At 42.4% G+C, this 23,393-nt stretch overlaps 3 protein-coding genes across 4 annotated transcripts; 2 read left to right on the top strand and 1 right to left on the bottom strand.

Annotated features, from left to right (window-relative positions):
* The first annotated feature begins 5,939 nt into the window (after positions 1 to 5,939).
* On the top strand, positions 5,940 to 6,947 carry LOC137104054 (coiled-coil domain-containing protein 42-like). Its single transcript, XM_067484860.1, has one exon. The coding sequence runs from the start codon at positions 5,940 to 5,942 to the stop codon at positions 6,945 to 6,947; it is 1,008 nt and encodes a 335-aa protein (XP_067340961.1).
* A 1,809-nt stretch (positions 6,948 to 8,756) lies between these two features.
* Positions 8,757 to 13,307, top strand: LOC137103838 (sperm-associated antigen 16 protein). The gene is made up of 3 exons (XM_067484551.1): positions 8,757 to 9,725; positions 11,507 to 11,611; positions 11,714 to 13,307. The coding sequence occupies exons 1-3, from the start codon at positions 8,757 to 8,759 to the stop codon at positions 12,401 to 12,403; spliced, it is 1,764 nt and encodes a 587-aa protein (XP_067340652.1). The 3' UTR covers positions 12,404 to 13,307.
* Positions 13,308 to 13,882: 575 nt separating this feature from the next.
* c18h18orf54 (chromosome 18 C18orf54 homolog) lies at positions 13,883 to 21,771 on the bottom strand. Of its 2 annotated transcripts, none has more exons than XM_067484553.1 (15): positions 21,377 to 21,771; positions 19,977 to 20,109; positions 19,185 to 19,341; positions 18,543 to 18,710; positions 17,986 to 18,082; positions 17,785 to 17,854; positions 17,482 to 17,680; positions 17,254 to 17,324; positions 16,863 to 16,971; positions 16,455 to 16,547; positions 15,541 to 15,595; positions 15,409 to 15,460; positions 15,067 to 15,243; positions 14,925 to 14,980; positions 13,883 to 14,272 (listed from the first exon to the last, which is right to left on the bottom strand). In XM_067484553.1, the coding sequence occupies exons 2-15, from the start codon at positions 20,106 to 20,108 to the stop codon at positions 14,113 to 14,115; spliced, it is 1,596 nt and encodes a 531-aa protein (XP_067340654.1). In that variant the 5' UTR covers position 20,109; positions 21,377 to 21,771; the 3' UTR covers positions 13,883 to 14,112. The 2 variants fall into 2 exon arrangements, with proteins under 2 accessions (XP_067340654.1, XP_067340653.1); XM_067484552.1 differs by having other exon boundaries at positions 17,935 to 18,082; positions 21,377 to 21,770.
* Positions 21,772 to 23,393: the final 1,622 nt, after the last annotated feature.

Raw genomic sequence — 23,393 nt, 5'->3', positions numbered from 1 at the left:
GTGAGGTAGTGTAGTTCTTAAAAAAAAAGGCAATAAAGTCAGGTAGTGCCGTTCTGAGTAGGCAATAAAGTGAGGTAGTGCCGTTCTCAGTGCGGTAGTGCAATTCAAAAAACAATTTGTGTGCAAATACAAAATGTGATTCGTGAGCAGTTGTGTCCATGTATCAGTTGTGTCCGTGTAACAGTTATGTTATGTTATGTTATGTTATGTTATGTTATGTTCATGGTTGCAAACTCCTGTCAGCTGTTTAGGAGTCTGATGGCAGAGGGGAAGAAAGAGTTCTTCAGTCTCGAGGTCCTGCATTTCACACTTCTGTACCTCCGTCCTGAGGGTAGAAGTGTGAACAGTCCGTGCTGGGGGTGGGAGGGGTCTTTGAGGATGGACGCAGCTCTCCTGTGGACTCTGCGGTGGTAGATGCTCTGCAGAGAGGGCAGTGGAGTCCTGGTGAGTCTTCACCACTCTCTGCAGGCGTTTACGGTCCATGGCAGTAGTGCTGCCGTACCACACCGTGATGCAGTTGGTCAGGACACTCTCAATGACGCAGCTGTAGAAGTTGCTGAGGATCTTAGGCGACATGCCAAACTTCCTCAGCCTCCTCAAAAAATACAGCCGCTGTTGGGCCTTCTTGACCAGCTGCGTGACGTGAGGTGTCCAAGTGAGGTCCTCAGTGATGTGGACACCCAGGTATTTAAAGCTGCTCACCCTCTCCACTTCAAGATCCCGGATGAACAGTGGCTGATGCGTTCTCCTCTCCTTTCGCATGTCCACTATCATTTCCTTCGTCTTGTCCGTGTTGAGGGTGAGGTTGTTGTCTCCACACCATGACACCAGACTGGCCACCTCCCTCCTGTAGGCTGCCTCGTCACCGCCAGCAATGCGTCCTATCACTGCGGTGTCGTCCGCGAACTTCAGGATGATGTTGTCCTTGTGGGAGGCGACACAGTCATAGGTGAACAGGGTGTAGAGGATGGGGCCGAGTACACAACCCTGTGGAGTGCCAATGTTTGTGATGAGTCTGGCTGAAGTCCTGTTACCAATCCTGACAGACTGAGGCCTGCCAGTCAGGAAGTCTAGGAGCCAGTCACAGAGGGTGGGGTGTAGACCAAGTGTGGACAGTTTGTGGGTGAGTTTGTGGGGGATGACCGTGTTGAAGGCGGAGCTGTAGTCTATGAAAAGTATCCTAAGGTCCTTATTTTCCAGGTGAGAGAGGGAGTAGTGGATGGCAGCAGCAATGGCATCCGAGGTGGACCTGTTGGGCCGGTAGGCATACTGCAGGGGGTCAATAGTGTCAGGTATGCTGCTCTGAATGTGGGCCAGCACCACTCTCTCGAAACACTTCATAATGATTGGAGTGAGTGCCACTGGCCTGTTGTCATTCAGGCAGGTGGGTGGGCTCTTCTTAGGCAGGGGGACGATGGTCGTGGTCTTAAAGCACAAAGGAACAGTGCACTGGCTGAGGGAGAGGTGGAGGTGAGAACGTCAGCCAGCTCGTTGGCACATGCTCTTAGGGCCTGCCCAGGAATGTTGTCCGGACCTGCTGCTTTGCGGGGGTTGATCTTCCTCAGAGCTTTGTGTACCTGGGTCGTTGAGACAGTTGGTGGAGGGGAGGGGGGTTGAGTGGTCCAGGTATGTGTGGGCCCCCTCTCTGCAGTGTAGCTGGGGCCCTCAAAGCGGGTGTAGAATGTGTTGAGGTCGTCTGGCAGGCTGTCTGTTGAGGTGGTGATGTTGGTGGTGTTGGTCCTGTATTCTGTGATGTGCTGCAGGCCTTGCCACATCCGCCCTGTCAGAGCAAAACTGTCCTGCAGGGTGCTCTCGGTCTCTGGGGTCCAGAGTTTAACCTGTTTGGTGACAGGGTGTGTTTGTTTCAGTCTTTGTCTGTAAGCAGGGTACAGGAACAAAGAGATGTGGTCTGAGTGTCCGAAGTGGGGGCGGGGTGCAGCCCTGTATGCACCACGTATGTTGCTGTAAACATGGTCCAGAGTGTTCTTATCACGGGTGGGAATGTCCACATGCTGGTGGTATTTGGGGTATACAGTCCGTAAACCCGGCTCTTGCCTCAGTTCCCTGCCAGATTATCCCTCTGCATAACTTCAGTGAACCTTCCAGCCAGGTGCTATGCGTTGTTTGGATTGTATTCTAACCTGCCAGCCTGTCAATCTGTCTGCCTGTTGCCTACCTGCCAGGTGGCTAACCAGCCTACTTCCTGTCTGATCAGTTTGCCTGCCAAACTACACTGTGAAGCAACTCTCCAGCTCACCTGCATACCAGGTACTACTCGAATCTGTCCCTGAACCTGATTACCTGTCTGACCCCCTGGCTTCATAAGTCTTTCTGATTATCTGAACTCTGCTTGACTGACCTGGATTCTGGATTGTGTTTCCCTCTGGCCTGGCTCAGAAGTCTAAATTCATCATTGACTTTGCCTGGTTTTACTGCTCTGTGTCTGCTTACTGGATCTGAACCTGAGTTTTCCAAACCTGACCCTGTGCTCTGTCATCTGGATACTGGATTCTTTAGACTTGGACCTTGTCAGTGCTCTAACCCTGTTGTGCTCTGCCCCAGCCTGTCTCTTGTCTCCCCAGTGTTTTCTGTCCAGTTCCTGTTTACTGCAGTCCTCCTTCGGAACTGACCCAATCTGCTCTGGGGACCTCAAATTCCTTGTCTAGACAGCGTCTGAGGACCTCTGATCTGGAATTTCCCTGATTTGGAATCTTAAACCTTCCTCTTGTGTCTGTGCTTCTGGGTCCTATTACCTAAACCTATGATAGTCACCATGTCAGCTGGTGACCGACTTCTGAATGTCGGTGTTCATGAGATTGCAATGTCAAGACAAAGCAGCAAAAATAAATGTTCATTTTGATATTCAAATTAATAAATACATTAAATATTCATTAGAAAAGAGAGGTCTAATCAGGCACCCAAAACATTTGATAAATTGAGTTTTTATTTATTTGAAAGTTTTCTTAATGTTTTAATTCCCAGCCTGATCCTGGCCTTTCTGCGTGGAGTTTGCATGTTCTTCCACGCACTCCAGTTTCTTCCCACAGTCCAAAAAACATGAGTGTTAAGTTAAATGGTGACTCTAAAATTGCTCATAGGTGTGAATGTGAGTGCAAATGTCTGTGGCCCTGTCTTAGACTGGCGATCTGTCCACGGTGTACTCTGCCTCTCCCCTGATGACAGCTGGGATAGGCTCCAGCCCCCGATGACCCAAAGAGGATAGGAGATAATGGATTGATTGACACATTAAATTTTTTAACACAATCTGTGTAACTTTGGATATTTTCATTAGAATCCATAAAGTGCAGAATAGGGCAAACACCGAGAAATTATTGTAGTGTTGTAAAAAAAAAAAAAGAATTCCTACAAATATTCACATAGCTACAACTAGTATCAAACAACTGCAACATTCAACATCTGAGCAGTACTTGAAGAATCTTGTAGCATTCAGCTCTTGTCTAAGAGGTCTAGATTAAATCTTGTGGTCAGTTTTGAATTGCATGGAGTAATGTTAGGAGATTTTTCAGTATCTTCCGGCTTCATAATAACCACAAGATGCTGCAATAACATGTGGGCAACCATTTACCTATGAGCACACTTCTGTCGACTAGCTTTCTATAGTTTTAGTACATGTGTATGAATGGTAGAAAAATGATATTTGACTTCTCTATTTGTGAAGTTTCTATGTGAGTTTAGGTTTTTATATCTGTTTATGTTATTGTCTTTTGTCACTGTAGCCACAGAGTCCACTGTCTTTTCTTCTTTTGCATTTTAATGTGGAAAACCTTAGGTTTTTCATTTTGCTCCACCAGTTTGTTCTTGTTTTTCTCTCTTTCTCTGTTTTATCTCTTCCTTTGTGAGCTTCGTGTTCTTTTGGTCGAGATCTTTAATTTATTTGACCAGTTTAATTTTCTCTTTTTCCATTTCTCTCTGTTCCTCAGCCAACTTGTCAGTGACCTCTTACTTCATCTTCTTGTCCGTCAGTTTGATTTTGGCCCCCCCATATCTGGCCTAAATTGTTAGAGATGCTGCCCATTTCTAGGTGTAAGGGTAAACAGAGACACTCCTCTCTGGGCTCGACCGACACCCTGCCTGATCCTGTTTCCGGCCCGACCATCGCCTCCACCTCAGTTCTGCTTCCCGAATAGGTCGACGCTGCCACTTCTTTTCTGCTTCCTGGGCAGGTTGACGCCCCCAGCAGTTAGAAAGGGCCCGCACAGGTCGATGCAGCCGGCGGTTTGGATGGGCCTGTCCAGGTCAACACCCTGTCTGTTCCTGTTCCTGTCCCCGTGCTGGCCATCGCAGGTCCAGCTCTTGAGCCGGTCGGTGACATGCCAGTCCAGCAGCCAGCGTCTGGGTCAGTGGATCCTCTGCTGGTTGTAGAGGTGATCATCGTCACCCTGCAGGTGCTCCTGTCTCAGAGTTCCTCCACCGTTGCCGATGCCGTCCTCCTTTCTGGCCCCTGGAGAGAGGGTTTGTTGCTTCTTGGCTCATGCACCTAGACCGCCCGCACGACTTCAACCCTGGACCTGCCCTAGTGTTAGTTCTCCTCACTCCTGCATTTTGATTTAGGTTCTGATTCTTAGTTTTGGTTTAGTTCTCACCTTTTACTCCCTGTTTTTTCCTGTCCTCCAAGTGAAGTGATTTCCTGTTTTCTCTTCCAACTCCCCACAGTAACCCTCTTTAGTTTGAAACCTCCTCTTGTTGTCTCCTCACTTGGTTCCTCAAAAACCTAATACCCAATTTGTGACAGCTGTCAAAGAGACTCACTATTTGCAGGATTTCAGCGTCTCTCTGGGACAGCTGCTTTGTCAGCGCTTTCACCTTCTGCATGTAGTTCTTACACATTCTGTCACCGCTTTATTTTTTAAAGGGACCTCAAGAGTCTGCTTGTTTTGTTTTATCACATCGCTTCCCCTTTCCCCGAGCTGGGCAGCACTGCTGTCACACTTTTTTTACACTTTTTGTCTCTTATCTGAAGATTGAATAATGTCTAGACGTCTTTTTCTTTGTTAGAAACGTTTTACTACTTATTCAGGCAGCTTCTTCAATCTGAATAAAGTGGCTGGGCAACCCAGTTATGTTCTCCAGAGTAGCCCAAGTTCCACCCTGGCCTGAAAAGGCCTGTTAAGGTGGGAGGTGGGAACAGGGTGGAGTCATTAAGATGTAACGATTACACCCTAACTCCCTAAACCCCTAAGATGGGGGGTTGTTGTCCCTGGGAAGGAGTTGAGTGCTTACTTCTCTACTTCCTCCGTGTATAGCTTGGCAACAATAGGTGATGCTGGAGAACCCATGGCACATCCATGTTTATGTCTGTAGAAGTCACCTCTCTAGGTGAAGTATGTGGACACAAGTCCAGGAGGGAGCAGATCTGATCTGGGTTAAGGTTGTTTCTGTTGTGCAGGATGCGGTCTTCTTCTAGTCCTTTCCTAACGACTGTCAGGTTATTGGTGGTGAGGATGCTGGTGAAGAGGGAAGTGACATCAAAGGATACGATGGTTCCGTCAGTATCCAGTTTCAGCTCTCGATCACTGGCTGCAAAATCCTCTGAGTTTTGTATGTTGTGATCAGTGTGTCCAACTACATTTTAGTATTGTAGAATTCTAGGTGAGTGGACTGTGAGCATTTAAAGTTTTGGAATGATCAGATCATAGAATGATCAATAGTGATGGTTTGCATAAGAATGTACAACTATCTGCATTGTGTTTAGTTGAAAATGACTGCTTTGATGATGTTAATGATGACATGATCGATGACACGATCAATGACATCACATAACCGCTATTAAAGTTTTTAAGGTTAACTGGCTTTGAAGTTTGACCAACAGTATATATGGAAGCGACATTTGACCATTTATCTTCTTTAGAACATTGTGCCAGCCTTCCTGTCAGGATAACCTCAGATTTGGTGTAATTTATTTCATAAAATCTTTAGAGATGTACAGCAAGAAATACAAGTTCTCCACTGAGGAGGATGTTTTCGAAAGGTTGTATCCGGGAAAGTGTTCTATGTTTGTATTAACAGACGCCCTCATTGAACTACGAACAAAACAGAGGGAGGAGAAGGACCTTGAAGCTTTGTACGAGAAAAGGCAAGAGATACTGAGGGCATTAGAACGTTCCATAGAAGACCTCCGGAAGGCCATCAAGAATGTAGAGGAGCAAGAGTTTAACTTTGACATATTTCTACAAGACCAAAAGACTGAAAAAGCTATTGAGAAAGCAGAGCGTGAAAAACAAGAAGTACTACAAATGAAAGCAGAATTACTCAGCCTAAATGAGGAGTACGCTCAAAAAAACCACAGGAAAGAGGAGCTAGACCTTGAAATACAAAGACACTCTGTTTACTCAGATGTCATAGCGCAGGCGATGAAAATGACTGAGTTTAAAGAGGTCGAGTCGCTTGCACTTTACCTAAGAAACCTCCTTCTCTGCAGAGACAAGTTCCATAGTGACCTGAGCGTGGCACAGAAAAATGTCCTTCAGCAGAGGAAGACACTTAAGAGTCTTAAAGACGAATTTAAGACGATGCAGCTGGAAAAATACGATGAACTACTGCAGGCCCAGGCCGAGTTTGATGCGGCAAGAGTTGAAGGTTCAAAATGGGAAAAGGAGTGGCAACACATTCAGGACACTGCTGCCAAAAAAACACTTTTTGTTGGACAGATTAAAATGGGAGTCCTGAATCTGTATGAAATGACAGGTGGAATATTGGAGGAAGAAGGTGTCAGTATAAATGACACAGAGACACAGCTTGAAAAAATCAAGCGCTTTATTCAAGACCAAGAAGATCTACTTAAAGCCGCAGGCAAGACTGAAGATATAACCTACTCATTTGCTCAACATTGTTCTGGTGGGCTGAAGGAGGGATTCTCAAATGCTGTACATTTACCACCACTCATGCGGCCGTCCACCTCAGACCCGTCTCAACAAAGGCGCTTTTAAACAAAGTTCAGGTGAGGCAGCATCATCACGTCAAACCCACAACAGGTCCCAGCAAGCAGGGTTCTCGGTTTTAAGGAAAATAAAACAGACTTATTTGACAAGACCATTTCCACGTGGGTGGTTGATAAATGTAACAACAAGTTGGACTTTTTTACTGGAAAACAGCTCACTTATGCTCAAGGCAGTCGATCATCTGTGCAAAAGTCTCGTTCACAGAGAGATTCTGCTAGTCTCTCTGTGGTGAGATGTCCTCTGTGATATCATTCTTCTTCTGGTTCTGGGCTGGGGACCACTTTATATTCTATTGGTGTAATTAAATAAGTTCATTGTTTTTTTTTTCCCCTGGGAACTAATACCAGGATTGATTATTGTAATATTGCAAGTTTGTACATTTTGCACATGAAATGAGTCTGGAAGTTTTTGGGTCGGCTTACGGCTTCTAAACTGGATATGCAGCTTTTTATCAGGAACACTGTTTGAGGGTTAGCAAAACTTTTCACATCTTGCCAGATCTGTGTGCTCAGTGTTATGCCCAGCAAGCAGTTCTCGGTTTCAAGGTAAGTAAAACAGGCTCATGAGGAAGGACCCTTTCCCCCTGGGTGGTTGCTAAAAATACGAACACATTTGAAAAGGAGTGTGGGTTCACCCTGGGTGCTCCGACTTGTTCCACAGTTCTAAATAAACATTCAAATAAAGAATAAAAAAATAAAAACGTAATAAACTATGCTAAAAGTTTTTTTGGGGGGCTTAAATTATATAGTTTTATTCATAACAATGCATTGTGCAAGTGTATCTTTAGAAATTTGTTATTTTAAGTCCAATTGGTTATTGGACAATTAAGACAAAAAATACTGTTTCAGGTATATGACACATTATTTCAATAAAGAAAACACATTACTACACATTATTATTGTATTCTTTATTCACATGCCATAACCTCTGTCAGATTGAGTGTTTAGGATTTCCTAACCTGAAATAACATGGAATGAAGTAAGATAACATAGATTTCCTTAAGTTAGTTAGACGTAAGAACTTAAGACTTAACCACACCTCTACTTGTCATCATATGGTAAAAGACTGACAATTAAATGTCACTCATTTGGCCGGCGAACCTATATTTCTGTATATTTGCTACATTGGGCGAGTTCCTGTGGAGGACTTGTGTTTCTGCTACTGTATTTTAAAGCTGCTGCCTGACTTCACAGCAAATTCTCCTGCATAAGAGAAATTACAATTTAAAGACACTGAAGATTTATTTAAAACTTATTTCATACAATGATCATAATAAACCTCAATAATAAACACATCATAGAATTATCACTTTTCTGACAGTTTCAACCTAAAAACTAAGATAACTAATTATAACCTTGTAAAAGTAAAATTCATGGCGATCACATTGTTATGCCTGATCAGGGTAAATAAGCTCAGACTTTTGAATTTTAGCCTTTGTAGTTAACATGGCTTTCCTTAATGCTGTATGTTTGCATTTTTAAATGACTGCATTTTCAATTTGTATTTTCTTTTAAATGTAACTACTTAAGTGATCCCCATTGGTCATTTCAGGATTGGTGTTTTTTTTTCCCAGAGATGAAAAATAAATACACATAGATGCATACAAATATAGGTCCAATCAGAAAGTACACATCACATAACAATAATCATTTAGTCAACATAGCTTATATCAAAAATAGAAAAGGAATGGTTGTTTCTATGGCAGCATGGTCAACAACACAAAAGTGGAACTCGGCTTCTCTGTGTACAGTTACCCTAGCAACAGGTAAACAAGAAGCTCATCGGCAGAGAGAGAAAATGTCAGCTCAGAAAACAGAGAGAACAGAGGAGAACCAGGAGAATTCGTTGGAGGAGAGGAGGAGGAGGATTGTTGAGGAGGAAAGCTATGAGGTGGCTATGAGAGAGGCTGCCCCTGCTGCCTCCACTGCTCCTGCCAGAAGAACATTTAAATTGCACAAACAAGTCATTCTCAATATCCCAGAGGTGGTGGATGATTTCTTGAGGAACTTCCTCCGAAGAACTGGCCTGACCCAAACTTTAATCACATTTGAGGCTGAGTGGAACGGTCAAGCCCAGAACCTGCTGAGAGAAACTCTGGTCACAGTCACAGCAAAGACAGGCATTTCATTCATTCCTGATGCTCTCACTCACAGACAGCTCCTCAAGAGCAAGCTGGACACAGTCCACAGAGAGACAGATGTGCTCAGAGGAGACGTTCTGATAGCAGGGGAGAGGCTGCTGAGGATGCAGAGGGAGAGAGATTTCCACAGGCTGCAGTATAGACAAGTTGCTGAGGTCAAAAACCGGCTAATTGAGGACTTCAAACAGCTCAAGAAACTTCTGAATTCTTTTGAGCCGACGCTGAGGCAGTTGGACAACAAATATCAAACAGCTGTGCGGCAGAAAATGCTTCTCATTATAGAAAAGGACAAAGTTCAAAACACCTCAGAGTCAAGAATCAGTCAGGAAAAAGAGAGAAGCATCACAAACAGCAAAGGCACAGATAAATCCTCAGCCAAAAGCACCATAAAGAGACACAGAAAGGACTCAGAGTTTCCTAAGTGCAACAGATGGGCGAACCCTCGCCTGGCTCAAGTGAAATTTCAAAAATGGAACAACCCCAGGTTTTTCAGCCTAGCCTGCTCCATCAGAGCCCACCACCTTCCCATCAGCTGCATCACTCTGCATCCACGAAAACTGATCCTGGCCTCCACCAGTGATGACCACAGCTGGAGGCTGTGGGTGCTGCCAGCCAAAGGAGAGAAGGTAAGAGAAAGATGTGCACACATGGACAAAGGTCTGTGAAAGAGATGCAGTGAGATGGAATGAGAGACTAACAGATGGGATTACAATAAAATAAAAAAAAAAGACACATAAGAGTTGGCAACTACATTAGAGTCTAGTATAAAAGTGCTGATCTGGCTTCACATATTTTCAGAGGTTTTATCGGTTTTTAACCAGTTTTTCAGCAGTTTTTTAAAAGCAGAGAATGTAAGACTTTCACAAATTAAATTTGGGAGACTATTCCATATCAAGCAGCCTTGGAACTTGGACTTCTTGGATGTTGAAATGGAATAACATATAAAATGAGATGGAAGTTTAGATGACATCGCGTATGAGATGAACTCTGATGGAATGTGAAAACTTGAGATGGTGGAAGATGTATATAACTATAAATGCATGATTAAAGGTGCAGTGCGTGTTATAGGGGTGTAGGTGTTACCGTTTTCATAATTACTTCTGATAATTACATTTTCTTTAGTGTGTAATCAACTGAAAATAAGAATTGTTGTGTCTTCCTTAGCTTAAAACGAGCCCCTTATATCTACATGGGGAGCAGCTCCCCTTTATATGGAGGCTGCCATAGTTTTAGAATAGGACAGAATACAGACACCAAAAACTACCACAATGTGGGAAAAGTATTATTCATTATGGTACTGAAGCTGTGGCCTACAAATGTACAAACTAAATAGGTTTACTAAAGTAAATCTAAATAAAGTAACCTCATCACATGACATTTAATGTGGTCGTAAGTGGCAATGTGGCACCTGACAGACACTGAAGGCTTAGTTGCACTTAGAAAAAAGGGGTGATGGGATATTGAGATGGTTGCATTATGTAACTTTACCATTAGATGCCACTGAATTGTACACACTGCAACTAAAATGAGATAAGTCAAGACAAGGGCGACTGTGGCCCTTGTGACTGTGTGAGCGGTCGTCCACCAGTCTCACAGTTGTTGGTTCAATCCCCGGCTCCTCCTCCTCCTCCTCTGGTCACATGTCAAAGTGTCCTTGAACAAGACTCTGAACCCCAACTTAGTTGCTCCCGGTGAGCGTTGATCTCCATCAGTGTGTGAGTGTGTGTGATTGTGTGTGTGAATGGGTGAATAAGAAGCAGTGTAAAGTGCTTTGAGTGCCAACAGGTAGAAAAGCGCTTTATAAGTGAGGACCATTTACAAACATAGTTATTACTGTGTTTAACAGGGGAAATCTAATCTATACTGAAAACAAAAAGCAGCACTGAAAGACTAAACCTGGCAGGACCTTCTGCTCAACAGTCACAAGGCTCCTAACAGATACTGTACATAGTATTAAATATACAGGACAGCACAAAGAGAGAAATCAGATAAGATACTTCAAGATGAGGTGATAGGAAGTTAAGATAAAAAAAATACAAATATGAAGCAATACAATTATTACTTGTAAAAGCAGATGTTGCAATATAAAGTTACACTGTGCTGTGAGTAAGTTTTAAGACAATACAGTATGACAGCTTGAAGATCTAATACTGATTGCAGTTAGATTGATTGTTTTCATTTGAGTCTAAAGAATGAGATGAGATTAGAATTTAGACAAAATGTGGGTTTTTGTAAAATTGATATTGCAATAGCTTTAATCTACAGACACAAAATGAGACAATAAAAATTAAATGAGGAAAGAATGGGACACTGAAATTAAAGGACGCACATACTGTAGGTCAATAAAATGCCTTATATACTATTAAGGGTCACTCCCATTAGCTACTGAACTGTACTGTGTTTCCAGGTTGGCCAGATGGTGCTGACAGGTGAGGGACACTCTGACTGGCTGTCTGGATGCAGTTTCCACCCTGATGGATCGAAGTTAGCAACAACCAGTGGAGACACTACAGTATGTTCTTCTCCACTGCAAAAAATGTGATTCAACCATATTTATATATATGAAAAAAAAAACCTGCTCGTGTGTTACTGTTTCCTTGGATCATTGTTACAGGTCCGGCTCTGGGATTTTGCTCTTGGCTGCTGTGTGCTGACGCTCTCTGGTCACAGCCAGCCCACCTGGGGCTGCTCCTTTCACTCCTGCGGCAACTTCCTGGCTTCCTGCTCAGCAGACAAAACCACCAAGCTGTGGGACCTGAATAGTCAGCGCTGTCGCCTGACGCTGCGTCGCCACACCGCCTCCATCAACAGTGTCTGCTTCCTGCCTTTTTCCAACCTCCTCCTCACCTGCTCAGCTGACAAAACCCTCGCCCTGTGGGATGCCAGACTGGGCATCTGCACTACCACCTTCTGTGGACACTTGCATCCCTGCAACCACGCAACCTTCAGCCTGGCTAGTGACATGGTGGCCTCTTGTGACTCCAGTGGTTTTGTCAACCTGTGGGACGTTAGGAAGCCTCCACTGGTAGTAGGCACTGTGGAGGCGGGGCCCTTGGGGGCCAACCAGGTGGCGTTCAGCCCATCAGGCAAGATGTTAGCAGTTGCCTGCAGCGATGGTTTGGTCAGACTTGTTGAGGTGGATTCCTGCGCAGTGACGAGCCTGTCGGGACACGGTGACAGTGTGCAGAGTGTGACGTTTGACCACAAGGGGGAGACTGTGATTTCAGCTGGGAGCGAAGGGCTGGTTAAGGTCTGGTCTTACTATGATGCAAAACAAGAAATTACATGTGTTCAAGAAGTCTGAAGCGTGATGAGCATACAGAACAGTAGATCGTCTGACCTCAGTCCATAGGCTGAAGACAGAAGTTGGTCCCAGTGTGTGTCAATATGTTTATTACTGGAAGACCTTAGAATCATCAAAATGCAGGTTCGGGCGGGTCAAGAGATGGTTTAAATGGACGGCCAGACTGGGAAAGGCATTCAAAAAAAAGGTGGCACATGTGAAATAAAATGCAGGGCATAGTACTTTAAGGATTTTAAACCCTTTTTGTTTATTATAAGCTGGACATAATTAATGGATTTTTCTCTAAAATGTGAGTATTATTCTGAAATAACAAATACCTGTTTTTAATTGCATATAGTGAGAAAAATCCATCCCCTCTAACGATTATCTATTTGCAACTGCTAAAAAATTAAAATATGTGACAAAAACTACTAATTATCTGTGATAATTATTTATTTCAGCCTCTGATTTGGTCAGTTCTTCTGAAGAGTCTAAATTCCTAACACATTCCAGAGATGATTAGTAAATAAATATTGTAACTAAAGTACTGCACTTATGTACAGTTTTGTGGTAATTGTACTTTACTTTAATTTTATGGTACTTATACGGAATTTAATGTTTTATCTTTAATTACCAGTTACTTTGTCCAGATAAAATATGAATACAAAAATAAAAATAAATAAAGTATGATGTATCATTATGAATAATCCACCAGTCAGTCTATAAAGTAGTTGCTAGGTCATTTTGGCCCTTTTTTTATATTGTCACATCTTATCTCAACAGCATAACAATCCATACAGTTTATAATACTCTTTCTTAGCAAAGTAACTTTACTTTAAAATTTCAGAACGTGTACTTTTGTACATAAAGCGTAACTTCTTGTGTTACTGGTAACTGGAGTTCTTGAAGATGGTTCACACTTAAATAAAAGGCCTCACCAGCTCTGACTGACTGGTTAAAGGTCAGTTGCCCTTTGCTTCTGTACTATTGTTGGGGCAATAAAACACCCGGGTGTGAATGTTGTCTGTCTGTGTATGTCTCTCTGTGGTGGCGCTGTCATGGACGAGACCTGTCCAGGATGGACCCTGCCGCTCACCAATTGACAGATGGGATGGGCTCCAGCTCCCTGTGAACCTGAACAGGATAAGCTGTTACATATAATGGATGGATGTATAGAACAGCCATTTTTTTCAACTGTTCATTGCATCAGAGCTAAATATTTTTAAGCTTATTTGGAAAATATCGTATCGTTTTTGATAGTAATCATATGATGTAGCATTTGGTGTTTAGCATGGGGATATGGTCATTTTAATTGCGTTATCATTTAACATCTTAATTGTGGCACATAAATGTTTATCAATGGTAGCAGCCTTATTCTCGTGTGTATGGAAATAATTCGAACTTCGATTTCCGTGAGGCATCTTTTTATTAATAATGATACTGAAAGCTGATGTAATGCTGTCAAACAGGATTTCCATAAGCTTGGTAGCCTGGTTTCAGTCTTTGTCATCTGTGTTTTCAGTTTTACAGCTTCATTCAATGTAACACTTCACGTAACATCAACACACATCCTGTCTGGAACAGGCTGGCTTGGCCTCTGCCCTGTGATTTCCTTTTTAAATAAAATGGCACATTTCATCAGGACAAATATGAATCCAGAACGGACTTTGTCCAGATTTAGTGGCACCTTTTGTAAATACTTGTTGCCAAAGATAAACAAGGCCTGAACCTCAGCAGGGTTTATGCTGAGTACAGATGGGTCCGTCAGCAGATGAAGAGGAGCAGAGTCCTTCATCATCATCATCATCATCCTTTCCATCTTCTTTCTCTTTGGGTTTTGTGCTGGGATCTTCCACCAGGAGCTTCAGGCGGCTTAAGTGATGCAAGGCTCTGAGGACAGAAACCATTATCAGCAATATGATCTGAAATTCGATTGCAAACTGCAGTGCACTCATCACAAATTCCAGGTAACCAGTAATGCTTAAAGGGGAGTAGAGCGTCATACGTCTGCTAGTAGCTGCTGTATGTGAGCCTTGACTTTAAGCTAAATGCTGACATTAGTGAGGCTAAAACTAAAGAATAGTTTAACTATCAACTCATTTGCCTTTTATTTTTTTCAATTCATCTTTTTGTTTAAAAAAAAAAGTGTCAAAATCTCAGCTTGTCTTATACAATAAACAATTCAACATGTAAACCCACAAAATTATCACGAATTGTGGCATGAAACTGAAAGAAATGCAGTCTTGATTGAACATTTTATGCCCAGGCATTTTGGCACAAGTATGAAATCCTGCTGTTTATTTTATGGAGAAATAATTAAATTAAGTAAATTGAATTAGGGTGCGGCATCCGTTAATAGTTGTTGGATCTTTCAGTCTTGTGGTATTCAGACATTGTCACCCCAAGCTAAAAATGACTTCAGTCTGGACCCATGACTAGATTAAAGCTACCCTTCTGGTGTAGACTGCCTAAGATTTTATACTAATTCCGTATATGCAGTCATTCTGATTAACTGTACGCCATGTTTGGTAGTGTTCGTTACCTCTGTAGAGACGGTCCACCAGAAAAACCCTCCAGCTCTACTTCCTTTTCAGGCCTCTGAAACACAAACAGAATTCCTTAATTGAAACATGAAACAACAAAAATGGGAGTGAGGGGTTTCCACAAACACTGGTGTGACTGACTTCTTGCTTCACTGGAGTCTCTGTCTGCTTCCTGTCACTCAGTGCTGGAGCTACATATGCTTGTTGTCGCTGAAGCTCTGCCTCAACTGCCTGCAGTCTAAATAACATCTGTTTTAAAGCCTCCACTGGACCGGGCTGCTTCCAGATGTTGTTTCCATGGAGACCACAGCCAGGAGCCTGGGAGAGACAGCAGACTAAGATGAACCTCTATGAACTCTGTCATTAGACTTCAGTGTACATGTGTTTATGAGAACCACCGGAGAAACACAGCTCAGTTCTCCATTCTCTGATCCATGATTTGTATTATGTAGCTAAACACAAAACTACAGGAGTAAATTCTACCTGAGCTCCTCTGCCAGTCAGAGCTTCTGGGACCCCTGCTGCTCCTGAGTCCCTACAGGTTCAAAATAGCATCAATTAACAGTGTGTTGATACAGCAGAACTGACAAAGTCAAAATGCATATAAAGTCTTACATGGGCCTCTGTTGAGTCTGTGAGGGTGAACTGAGCACCGGTTCCTCAGTGTTTACTGGATAGATTGCAATGACAGTAACAAAAGTTATTAAATATGAACATAGAAAAGGTGTAACTTTTCCACCAAAATAGATGAGATTAAGATTACACTGTTAAATGCTGTGTCGGAAAATGTCAAATACAGCATTACAAAACATTATTAAGATAACTTTAAACACCCAACAAGCATTTGCACATCAACAAAACTTCAATAACAGTGAGATTTCAACACAAACAAAACCAATTTGTGGTTTGTGGTTGAAGCATTTCTTTGATCTGCTGCTAATGTTCAGAGCTGCAATCACAGTTTGTAGTGTGCATGCAGCAATAATGTGGATGCAGCAGTCATCCACCATCCCCCAAGTTGCTGGTTCAATTCCTGTCACATGTCGAAGGGTCCTTGCTCCTAATGGATGCAGGGCAGCTACATAGGAGCTCCCCTTTCAGTATGTGTGTGAAGCAGTGTCCCCCCTATTTAAGTGCAGACCATTTACTACTTTGTCTTAGACTTAAACTTAGACTACAAGGCACTTTGCTCGTTTCAATTTTTGTTGGACTAGGGGGACTAACAATCTCTCCCTCATTCAGCCGTTCACTGTGCTGCTAACCCTGTCTGGACAATTTTGTTCTGCAAATGTGCCTGGTTAAGCGGATTCATGGCAGAGAAGTCAGGGTTTTCCAGGAGAAATCTACAGGGGGAAATCTGGTTGCTCTAATCCCCTCCCCCAATGTCAGTAAGTATGTTCTAACATAGAACAGAACATGGTTTCTTAAGTTCACATAAATGAAAAAAAACTCAACAAACTGAGATACAACGAAGTAAAATAACCAGGTTTTTTGGGCCGTTTATGCTACATGACATTAACTGATCTCACCTGAACCTGCAGGAATGTCGGCACAACTAGAACTTTGAGACAGAGAGTTCAACACCTGATCCGCCTTCTGGATCAGACTCTCAATCCTGTTGTCTGACAGGGGGAAAACACACAGAGATGAACGAAAACCATAATAAAGTGTGGTAATAATATTAATAATAATAATCATCATCATCATCTAAGAAAAACCTGGTCCTCCTGATATTGTTATTTTTTCTAAATGTAATTCAACAACAGACAACTGAACAACAGGCATTTAGGGTTTCAATCAATGTCCCTTGCAGTAGCGGTTAAGATTTTATTCAATCAAGGAGACAGTCCAACAAGATGAGCACTTAACCCCCAACGACCATGAAAGTGAACAGTGTCCTCAAATTAACTAACAAAAGATTGAATTGATTTTTTTACCTCTGAACAGAGTTTCCATGATGTCAGATTTTTTTGTCCCAGCAGTGAGAAGTGAGATCTGTTCAGCAAACTGAAGCCTCAGATCTCTGAGAGTCTGCTGGGTGTCAACCTGATCATACACAGGCAAACACAGACATACAGATGATAAGAACTGGGCTTAGATAGTCGTTGTTGACATGGAGAACAGGCAGGGCAGTAGTGGACAAGGTCGTATTTATTGATTTTTGAATTCAATCCATTCTTTTCAGATGCTTATCTGAAGTTGGGTCGATATGTTAATTTCAAAAAACAAATATAAATCCTACAGCAAACAAACAAAGAAAAATGGGACTTTGTATGCTATTTATCATTACATGCAATGAAAAAAAACCTGATTTTCTCTTTCTAGCACCTGTGACAACGTCTGCTCGGTATCATCGACCTCCAGCTCGGCTACCCAGGACGGAGCTCTGGTTCTGGGAGCTGCAGGTAAAGCAGACCACAACCACTAATGTTAGACTAAACTGTCATTTTTGAGAAATACACGGCGTCTGGTAAGATGGAGGAAAGAGTAGCTAATGTTATGGAGGGAACATATTGAAAACCATGGCATGTATGTGCCTCACAGGGACTGCTATACCATGGCCATCCCACAGCTCGGACTCTGGGGCCAGTGGCTCACTGAGGTTACAGTGATGGATCCAACCTGGGTACTTCAGGTCAGGCACGCTACTCATTCCAGAACAGTCCATGTCAGCCTTGTTGCTAGTGAGCCAGTGAGGGAGGTATAACAGGGTGGATGGCTCTGCATGCCCCGACCCTGCTGCTCTGTGTGCCCGCTAAGAGACGGAGACAGAACAATGACACTGACTCACAGCCGTCCACAGACTCAAATTGAAGAACACAGCATATGCAGAAATTTAAGAGCGTGCATGACAATCACCTTAAAACTGCTCACAGAGAGTATGTCATCGTGTGTTTTAGAAGGGGCTGCATCCGGTCTTCTTCTGTACCTTGTGGGGAGAAGAATGTAATGAAATTATTTGGATTTTTCACAGAACACAGAACAGCAACATGAAACAAAAGAAAAAACCTGGAGCTTCTGGGTATTTGTGTTAGAGGAGGGTTTTGGTGGTGGCTCAACTGGGAGTTGGTGTGACTGCTCCTGAGCCCAGCGCAGGCTCTGTTTACTGGTCTGAATGAAGAGTGGGGCTGGGAGCCGCCCGACTGGGACAGGAGACCTGGAGCAACAGATGGAGAAAAAAAAAGAAGAACTGAGAGATGCACACTTACTCAGATAATGTTATTTTTCAATCTATTAAGTCCAAACCATGTCAGAAAAATGCCCATCACTCTAAGTTTTGCATTCATGGACCACAGACAAAGACAGTACTGGATCTAGAGATTTTGGGAGCAGTACAAGTATGAGTGTGTAAGTGAGGAATTAATAGACGGAGGTAATGGGGGTGCATATAAAGGTTGAGTTGTGAGTAATGTATTTACAGAATTAAAATTAGGGCACAACACTTATGTGTGACTTGCATTTCAGGTTCCTGGATAAACACAAATGTGAGTGATGCTGTCAAAAACCTTGAAGACAGAGCTGTGAGTGGTGTGTTTCCAAACTTTGTATGCAGCTTCCATGTTTCAGGGATGAATGTAAAAACCTTGGATAAATGTGTTTGGGATGTGTTTGAAGACCTTGGATGAAAGCAGACGTGTGAGTGACGGGCATGGAACCGTCCTGAGGGATAGACAGCAGCTCGTCTGTTGTCATGGACAGTCTGTCTCGGTTGTCACGGTGACGGAGAGAGCTGACGGGAAGGTTCAGGAAGTCCAACTCTCTCTCAGTCAAACTCTCCCTGAGAACTACAGGTAGAAACAAAAAACTAAACTGTTTTTTTAAATTAAACTAATTATAATGATCCAGGAATAAAAAATTATCTTTAACCAATTTTATATAAACAGTACAAATACCATGCAGCAAGAACCAGGCCTTTACTAATTTTATACATATACTGGCTCATACTTTTAGATGGAAGCCTTTGACACAGAGACTTTTCAGATATTAAAGTATGTTTCATTGACTCATTTTTTCCTGCCACTTTCTTTTTTCACCAACTCTTGAATCACTGTTGTGATATTGTTAAATCAAACTCATCACTTCCCAAAGACATTTTGCATTAAAAGCTTTACAGCACCTCAAAAGGGTAAAACTATTCTAATTTCCTGATAGGTTTTTAAGTGTTCTATCGCACAGGCCTGAAACTTGCAGCATTGAATCAGGACCCTACCAGACCTGAACAGACGTCTATGTGACGGTGCCTTCGTGTGGGGACTTACCATCTTTGTTTCTCAGTGTGTTCAGTCTGGGTCTACTCGGCGTGGAGCTGTGAGCGTGTGGGAGAATCAGTCTTCCTGTCTGCGACATACTGTTCTGTTGACTCATCTCAAAGTCTGCTATGTATGCGTCCAATGCTGCTGAGGCTGAGTCATAGCTCTGAAAATGAATCACTCATTTAGCCAATGAATAAACATCAATGATTTATCTTTAATAAGCCCAGCAGCACTAAAAGTTTCCGATCAGCCACTTGTTTGGATTTCATCGCTTTCATCAAAAAAGATTGAAGAAAGCAAGACATAAAGCCAGGGGGCATATATACTGGATGTTTAGGCATTTAATATTAATACCCTCATCTAAAAGCAGTTTAAACGCTGTGATGGCCTAAGCCAGATCTGGGTTCTGTCTTTGTCCGTGTGTGGTTGGATGTGTGTTTCCTTGTTTTCCAGGCGGACCTGGGTTTTAGGCATGCCTACACCTGTGGTAATTGGGATGAGGTTCCTATAAAGGAGGCCTCCCCCTAAGCCTGCTTGCTGAGTTTTCTTTTTTTCTTGTCTCAATGTAGACACACTCTTTTACACTTTCCATCCAACATTGCATACAACCCTCACTTGCTCACAAACAACTGTAATCTTTATAAAAATATGTTGAATTATTTGAGAACCTTTTGTGGCCTCCTTTCTGTATCACATATTGTTGAGCCAGGTTGGGACAACTCTAAGAGGGGAGTGAACAGCTGCCAAAATTGGCTCAGGTACTGTAACAAAAAAAGAAACACAAGAAGCGAAGTGAACCTTGTCTCTATATCTGAAGTTGCCGTGTTCAGGAGGCAGCAGGCTGCTCCTCAGGTGACCTGAGCTCGACAGCAGGGTAGTCACCGTTGATTCTGGAGATAGAAAGTTACTGGGCAGGCAGCTGGAGTCCATGCTTAAAAAAAAAACAAAACCACAGAAATATGTGCATTCTGAAGGTATACATCCCAAATCACAAGTCATAATGATGTGGGAGAAGGTGCAACACATTCAGTGTGGAATGTGCATATACACATCTTTCCACAAGCAATATTCAGGCAGAAAATGTAATGTAAACATAACTAAAATTTACGCACAGCGGAGAAGATGTCTTCCTCATTTGTTTGTGTAATAAACCACTTTAATATTAGTGAACTCGTCAATTGGTCTGTGACAGGGGTTGTCAATCCTGGTCCTCAAGGACCCCTGCTCTGCTTGTTTTCCAACTAACTTTACCCACTGCTTATAACCTGGATCCGGTGTGTTCACTCAATCCGAAGCTGGAAGACACCAGTGCCTTTGACACTTTGTCTTTCCCACACCAACCTCAACTGAGTTGGTATCTTCTGACCCAGGTAATCATCAATGGGTGTTGCAGGGTGATTTGGAAAACAAGCAGATCAGGATTCATAACCACTCGTCTATCACTATTCGACCACAGTTGTGATGCTGGCACTGTTGATCAGGACACAGCAACTTATGGAGAGTTTAGGGAGTAACGTTTCATGTATGTATGAAATAAAACGTGTCTTTCCGATTTGTAGTAAATAAAAATGATCTTGCGACTGTGGCGCAGGAAGGTAGAGCGGTTGTCCACCAATCTCACAATTGTTGGTTCAATCCCCGGCTCCTCTGGTCACATGTCGAAGTGTCCTTGAGCAAGACACTGAACCCCAACTTAGTTGCTCCCGGTGAGTGTTGGCCAGCTGCATAGCAGCTCCCCCATCGGTGTATGAGTGTGTGTGTGATTGTGAGTGTGAATGGGTGAATAAGAAGCAGTGTAAAGCGCTTTGAGTGCCAATAGGTAGAAAAGCGCTATATAAGTGCAGAACATTTACCATCTTGATAGCTTTTCACTTTTGCTGCTTAAAAGCAGACAAATCTTGTGATAAAGGGTAGGCAGAGATAAGTTACACACACACACACACACACACACACATTTTTTGTCTTGTTTCTCATTTTCAGTATCGAGCTCCGAAGTGACGCTAACGCTAGCTTTTTCCGTTGGCTGTAGCCCAGCCAACAACTAGCAATAGCTAAACAAGACACCAAACAACGCCCTGACATGCTTTATAAAAATCCGTAATTAATAATTACTTAAAATACACTTCTTCGGTAATAACCTAGTCACATGGTTTATAACACATGCCGAGAAAATAGCGAAAAAGTTAGGCTAAACTCACGTCTGACGTTCAAGCTTCGCAGCACTTCCAGGCTAACAACTGAAGATAAAATCCAAACGCTGAAGTTAAACTTCTCAATCTGTGTTAAACAACACAATGACGCTTTTCTTCTGCTCTAAAATGTCCCATTTCCAGTGCGCATCGGCCACAGGCTTCTGGCTTCATCGCCATGCTGAATATAATGTTTAGTAAAGCCGAGATTCCCAGATAAAGCTGATCTTGAATTAGCGTTAGTTCTTCTTAATACGTCCATGGTTAAATCCCAGGAACTTCAGCCAGTGACCAAACAGCATAAAAACGAACAGAAAAGTCCATACTTATCACCGATCATACACAGTTAGTAACTGTTATGGTTTTCAGATTTTCTAGGACCCGCCCCTTCATTTTGGTTCTTCTTCTTCTTCTCTTCATCCGACGCTGTGTTGACCTCCTTCTGCCCCCTGCTGGTTGATATTTGTCAGTAACTTCAAATGTTAAACGGGGATTTTGTATCAGGCTTAATTCCAATACTGTGCACGTTGCCCATTCCACTTCACTGTTTTACTCCAGTTTTCCAGGCTTGATAAGGTGATCAGAGTAATCAAAGTTTCTCTGAGTGATGTATGGTCTCTGGTCCTGGTCTGAGGAGACATTGTACTGTCACTCAGACATTCCAGTCAGAGACAGCCCATTTCAAGGCCAACAATGTTCTGGTGATAACAAACCTTCATTTAATGTCTTTAACATTTTGCAGTTGAAATAACTTTATGTTCTTTGCACAGTTTTGGATATTAGAAAATTGCACCTCCTTGTTTTTTCTATCCCACATGCATTTTGTCATATTTTTGTAACTGCTTTACACTTACTTTATGGATTCAAAATGTTATCTTGATAAATCTCTACCAGGATTTCAGGTCTAGACTGAGTTTATTTTTTACTGTACTCCCAATTAAGACTGCTGCTCATTCCCTGCATAATTTTGATTTTCTGTTTTTACCCCCCAGAGTACTACTAATATTGCGAGCATTTCTGCTTCAAACACATTTTATACTGAGATTCTACATTTACAAATTGGTCTTTATGATTGTAGTTTCTATTAGCCCCACATTCAAATGTTGACCCTACAACACAGAACATTTTGATGCAGCTTTCCTAATGTTTGCTGTTCATACCATCCTTTCATCCAGACAAAGTCACTGAACTTTTTCAAGAGTTTTACTAAGTATCTGCACTTTGGCAGTTTCTCCAAATGTGCAAATAACATTTCTTTTCAGGAGTTGTTGCACTGCAAAACTTGGCAGGAAGCGGTAGATATTAGCCACAAGTTGTCAAATTTGATAGATTGATTCTGGTGTTTAGAAACGTATGTTCTGTTATAAAAATACCACACCCTTTTGGTATCTCTATTTTCTCATTAACAATAAGTATTCTCTTAAATTCTAAAACATAACACAGAGGCATATATAAGTCATTGTGGTCCTCCTTTACCCTCCTTACGGCAAAGTGCTGACTCTCATTTATACACAGCCAATTTGTTTCACAATCAATCAATATCTGATTTCTTAGCTGCCAGTTTTACTTTGCACATGCTTCAACCTTGCATTTAACCAGTCTCTCTCTCTTAATTGTAGCCTACATTGTTAAGTCCTTGTTTTCCACAATGAATTAACTTTCTGTTTGGGGCCATTGTTATTGGTGTAGTAGTTTTAGTTTACAGAGACATACTTTAATATGATTTGCACGTTTCCCTGAGAAAAGTTATTACTTGTTAAGGATTACTTTTTATATTGCAATAACACAACCTTAAACAGGAGATGCTCTGACAACTGTGTAAATCTAAACGCAGGATATGTGCAAAGCTGGAACTCTTATTCTGTTGCAGGGTTTATGCCGAGAACCTAAATGTTAAATCTTTAGATCAGACATGGTGGAGCAATTCACTGATGTTTCAGGGCTGAGGGCTGCTGCTGCTAAAGGCCCCTTTAACCCAGAGCCACTGGGCGTCACTGGGGGGATTAAAACAGAGACCTTTGAGTGG

Source organism: Channa argus, chromosome 18 (assembly GCF_033026475.1).
Source record: "Channa argus isolate prfri chromosome 18, Channa argus male v1.0, whole genome shotgun sequence".
Lineage (NCBI taxonomy): Eukaryota > Metazoa > Chordata > Actinopteri > Anabantiformes > Channidae > Channa > Channa argus.
Note: the sequence above shows the minus strand (reverse complement) of the source record. Positions and strands in the feature narration are given on the sequence as shown.

Coding starts and splice junctions, on each gene's coding strand:
- LOC137104054 (XM_067484860.1), top strand. CDS start 5,940: ATGTACAGCAAGAAATACAAGTTCTCCACTGAGGAGGATGTTTTCGAA.
- LOC137103838 (XM_067484551.1), top strand. CDS start 8,757: ATGTCAGCTCAGAAAACAGAGAGAACAGAGGAGAACCAGGAGAATTCG. Junction 9,726..11,506: donor TGCCAGCCAAAGGAGAGAAG/GTAAGAGAAAGA, acceptor CTGTGTTTCCAG/GTTGGCCAGATGGTGCTGAC. Junction 11,612..11,713: donor CAACCAGTGGAGACACTACA/GTATGTTCTTCT, acceptor TCATTGTTACAG/GTCCGGCTCTGGGATTTTGC.
- c18h18orf54 (XM_067484552.1), bottom strand. CDS start 20,108: ATGGACTCCAGCTGCCTGCCCAGTAACTTTCTATCTCCAGAATCAACG. Junction 17,325..17,481: donor CGAGCTGTGGGATGGCCATG/GTATAGCAGTCC, acceptor CTTTACCTGCAG/CTCCCAGAACCAGAGCTCCG. Junction 16,972..17,253: donor CCGAGCAGACGTTGTCACAG/GTGCTAGAAAGA, acceptor GTGTATGATCAG/GTTGACACCCAGCAGACTCT.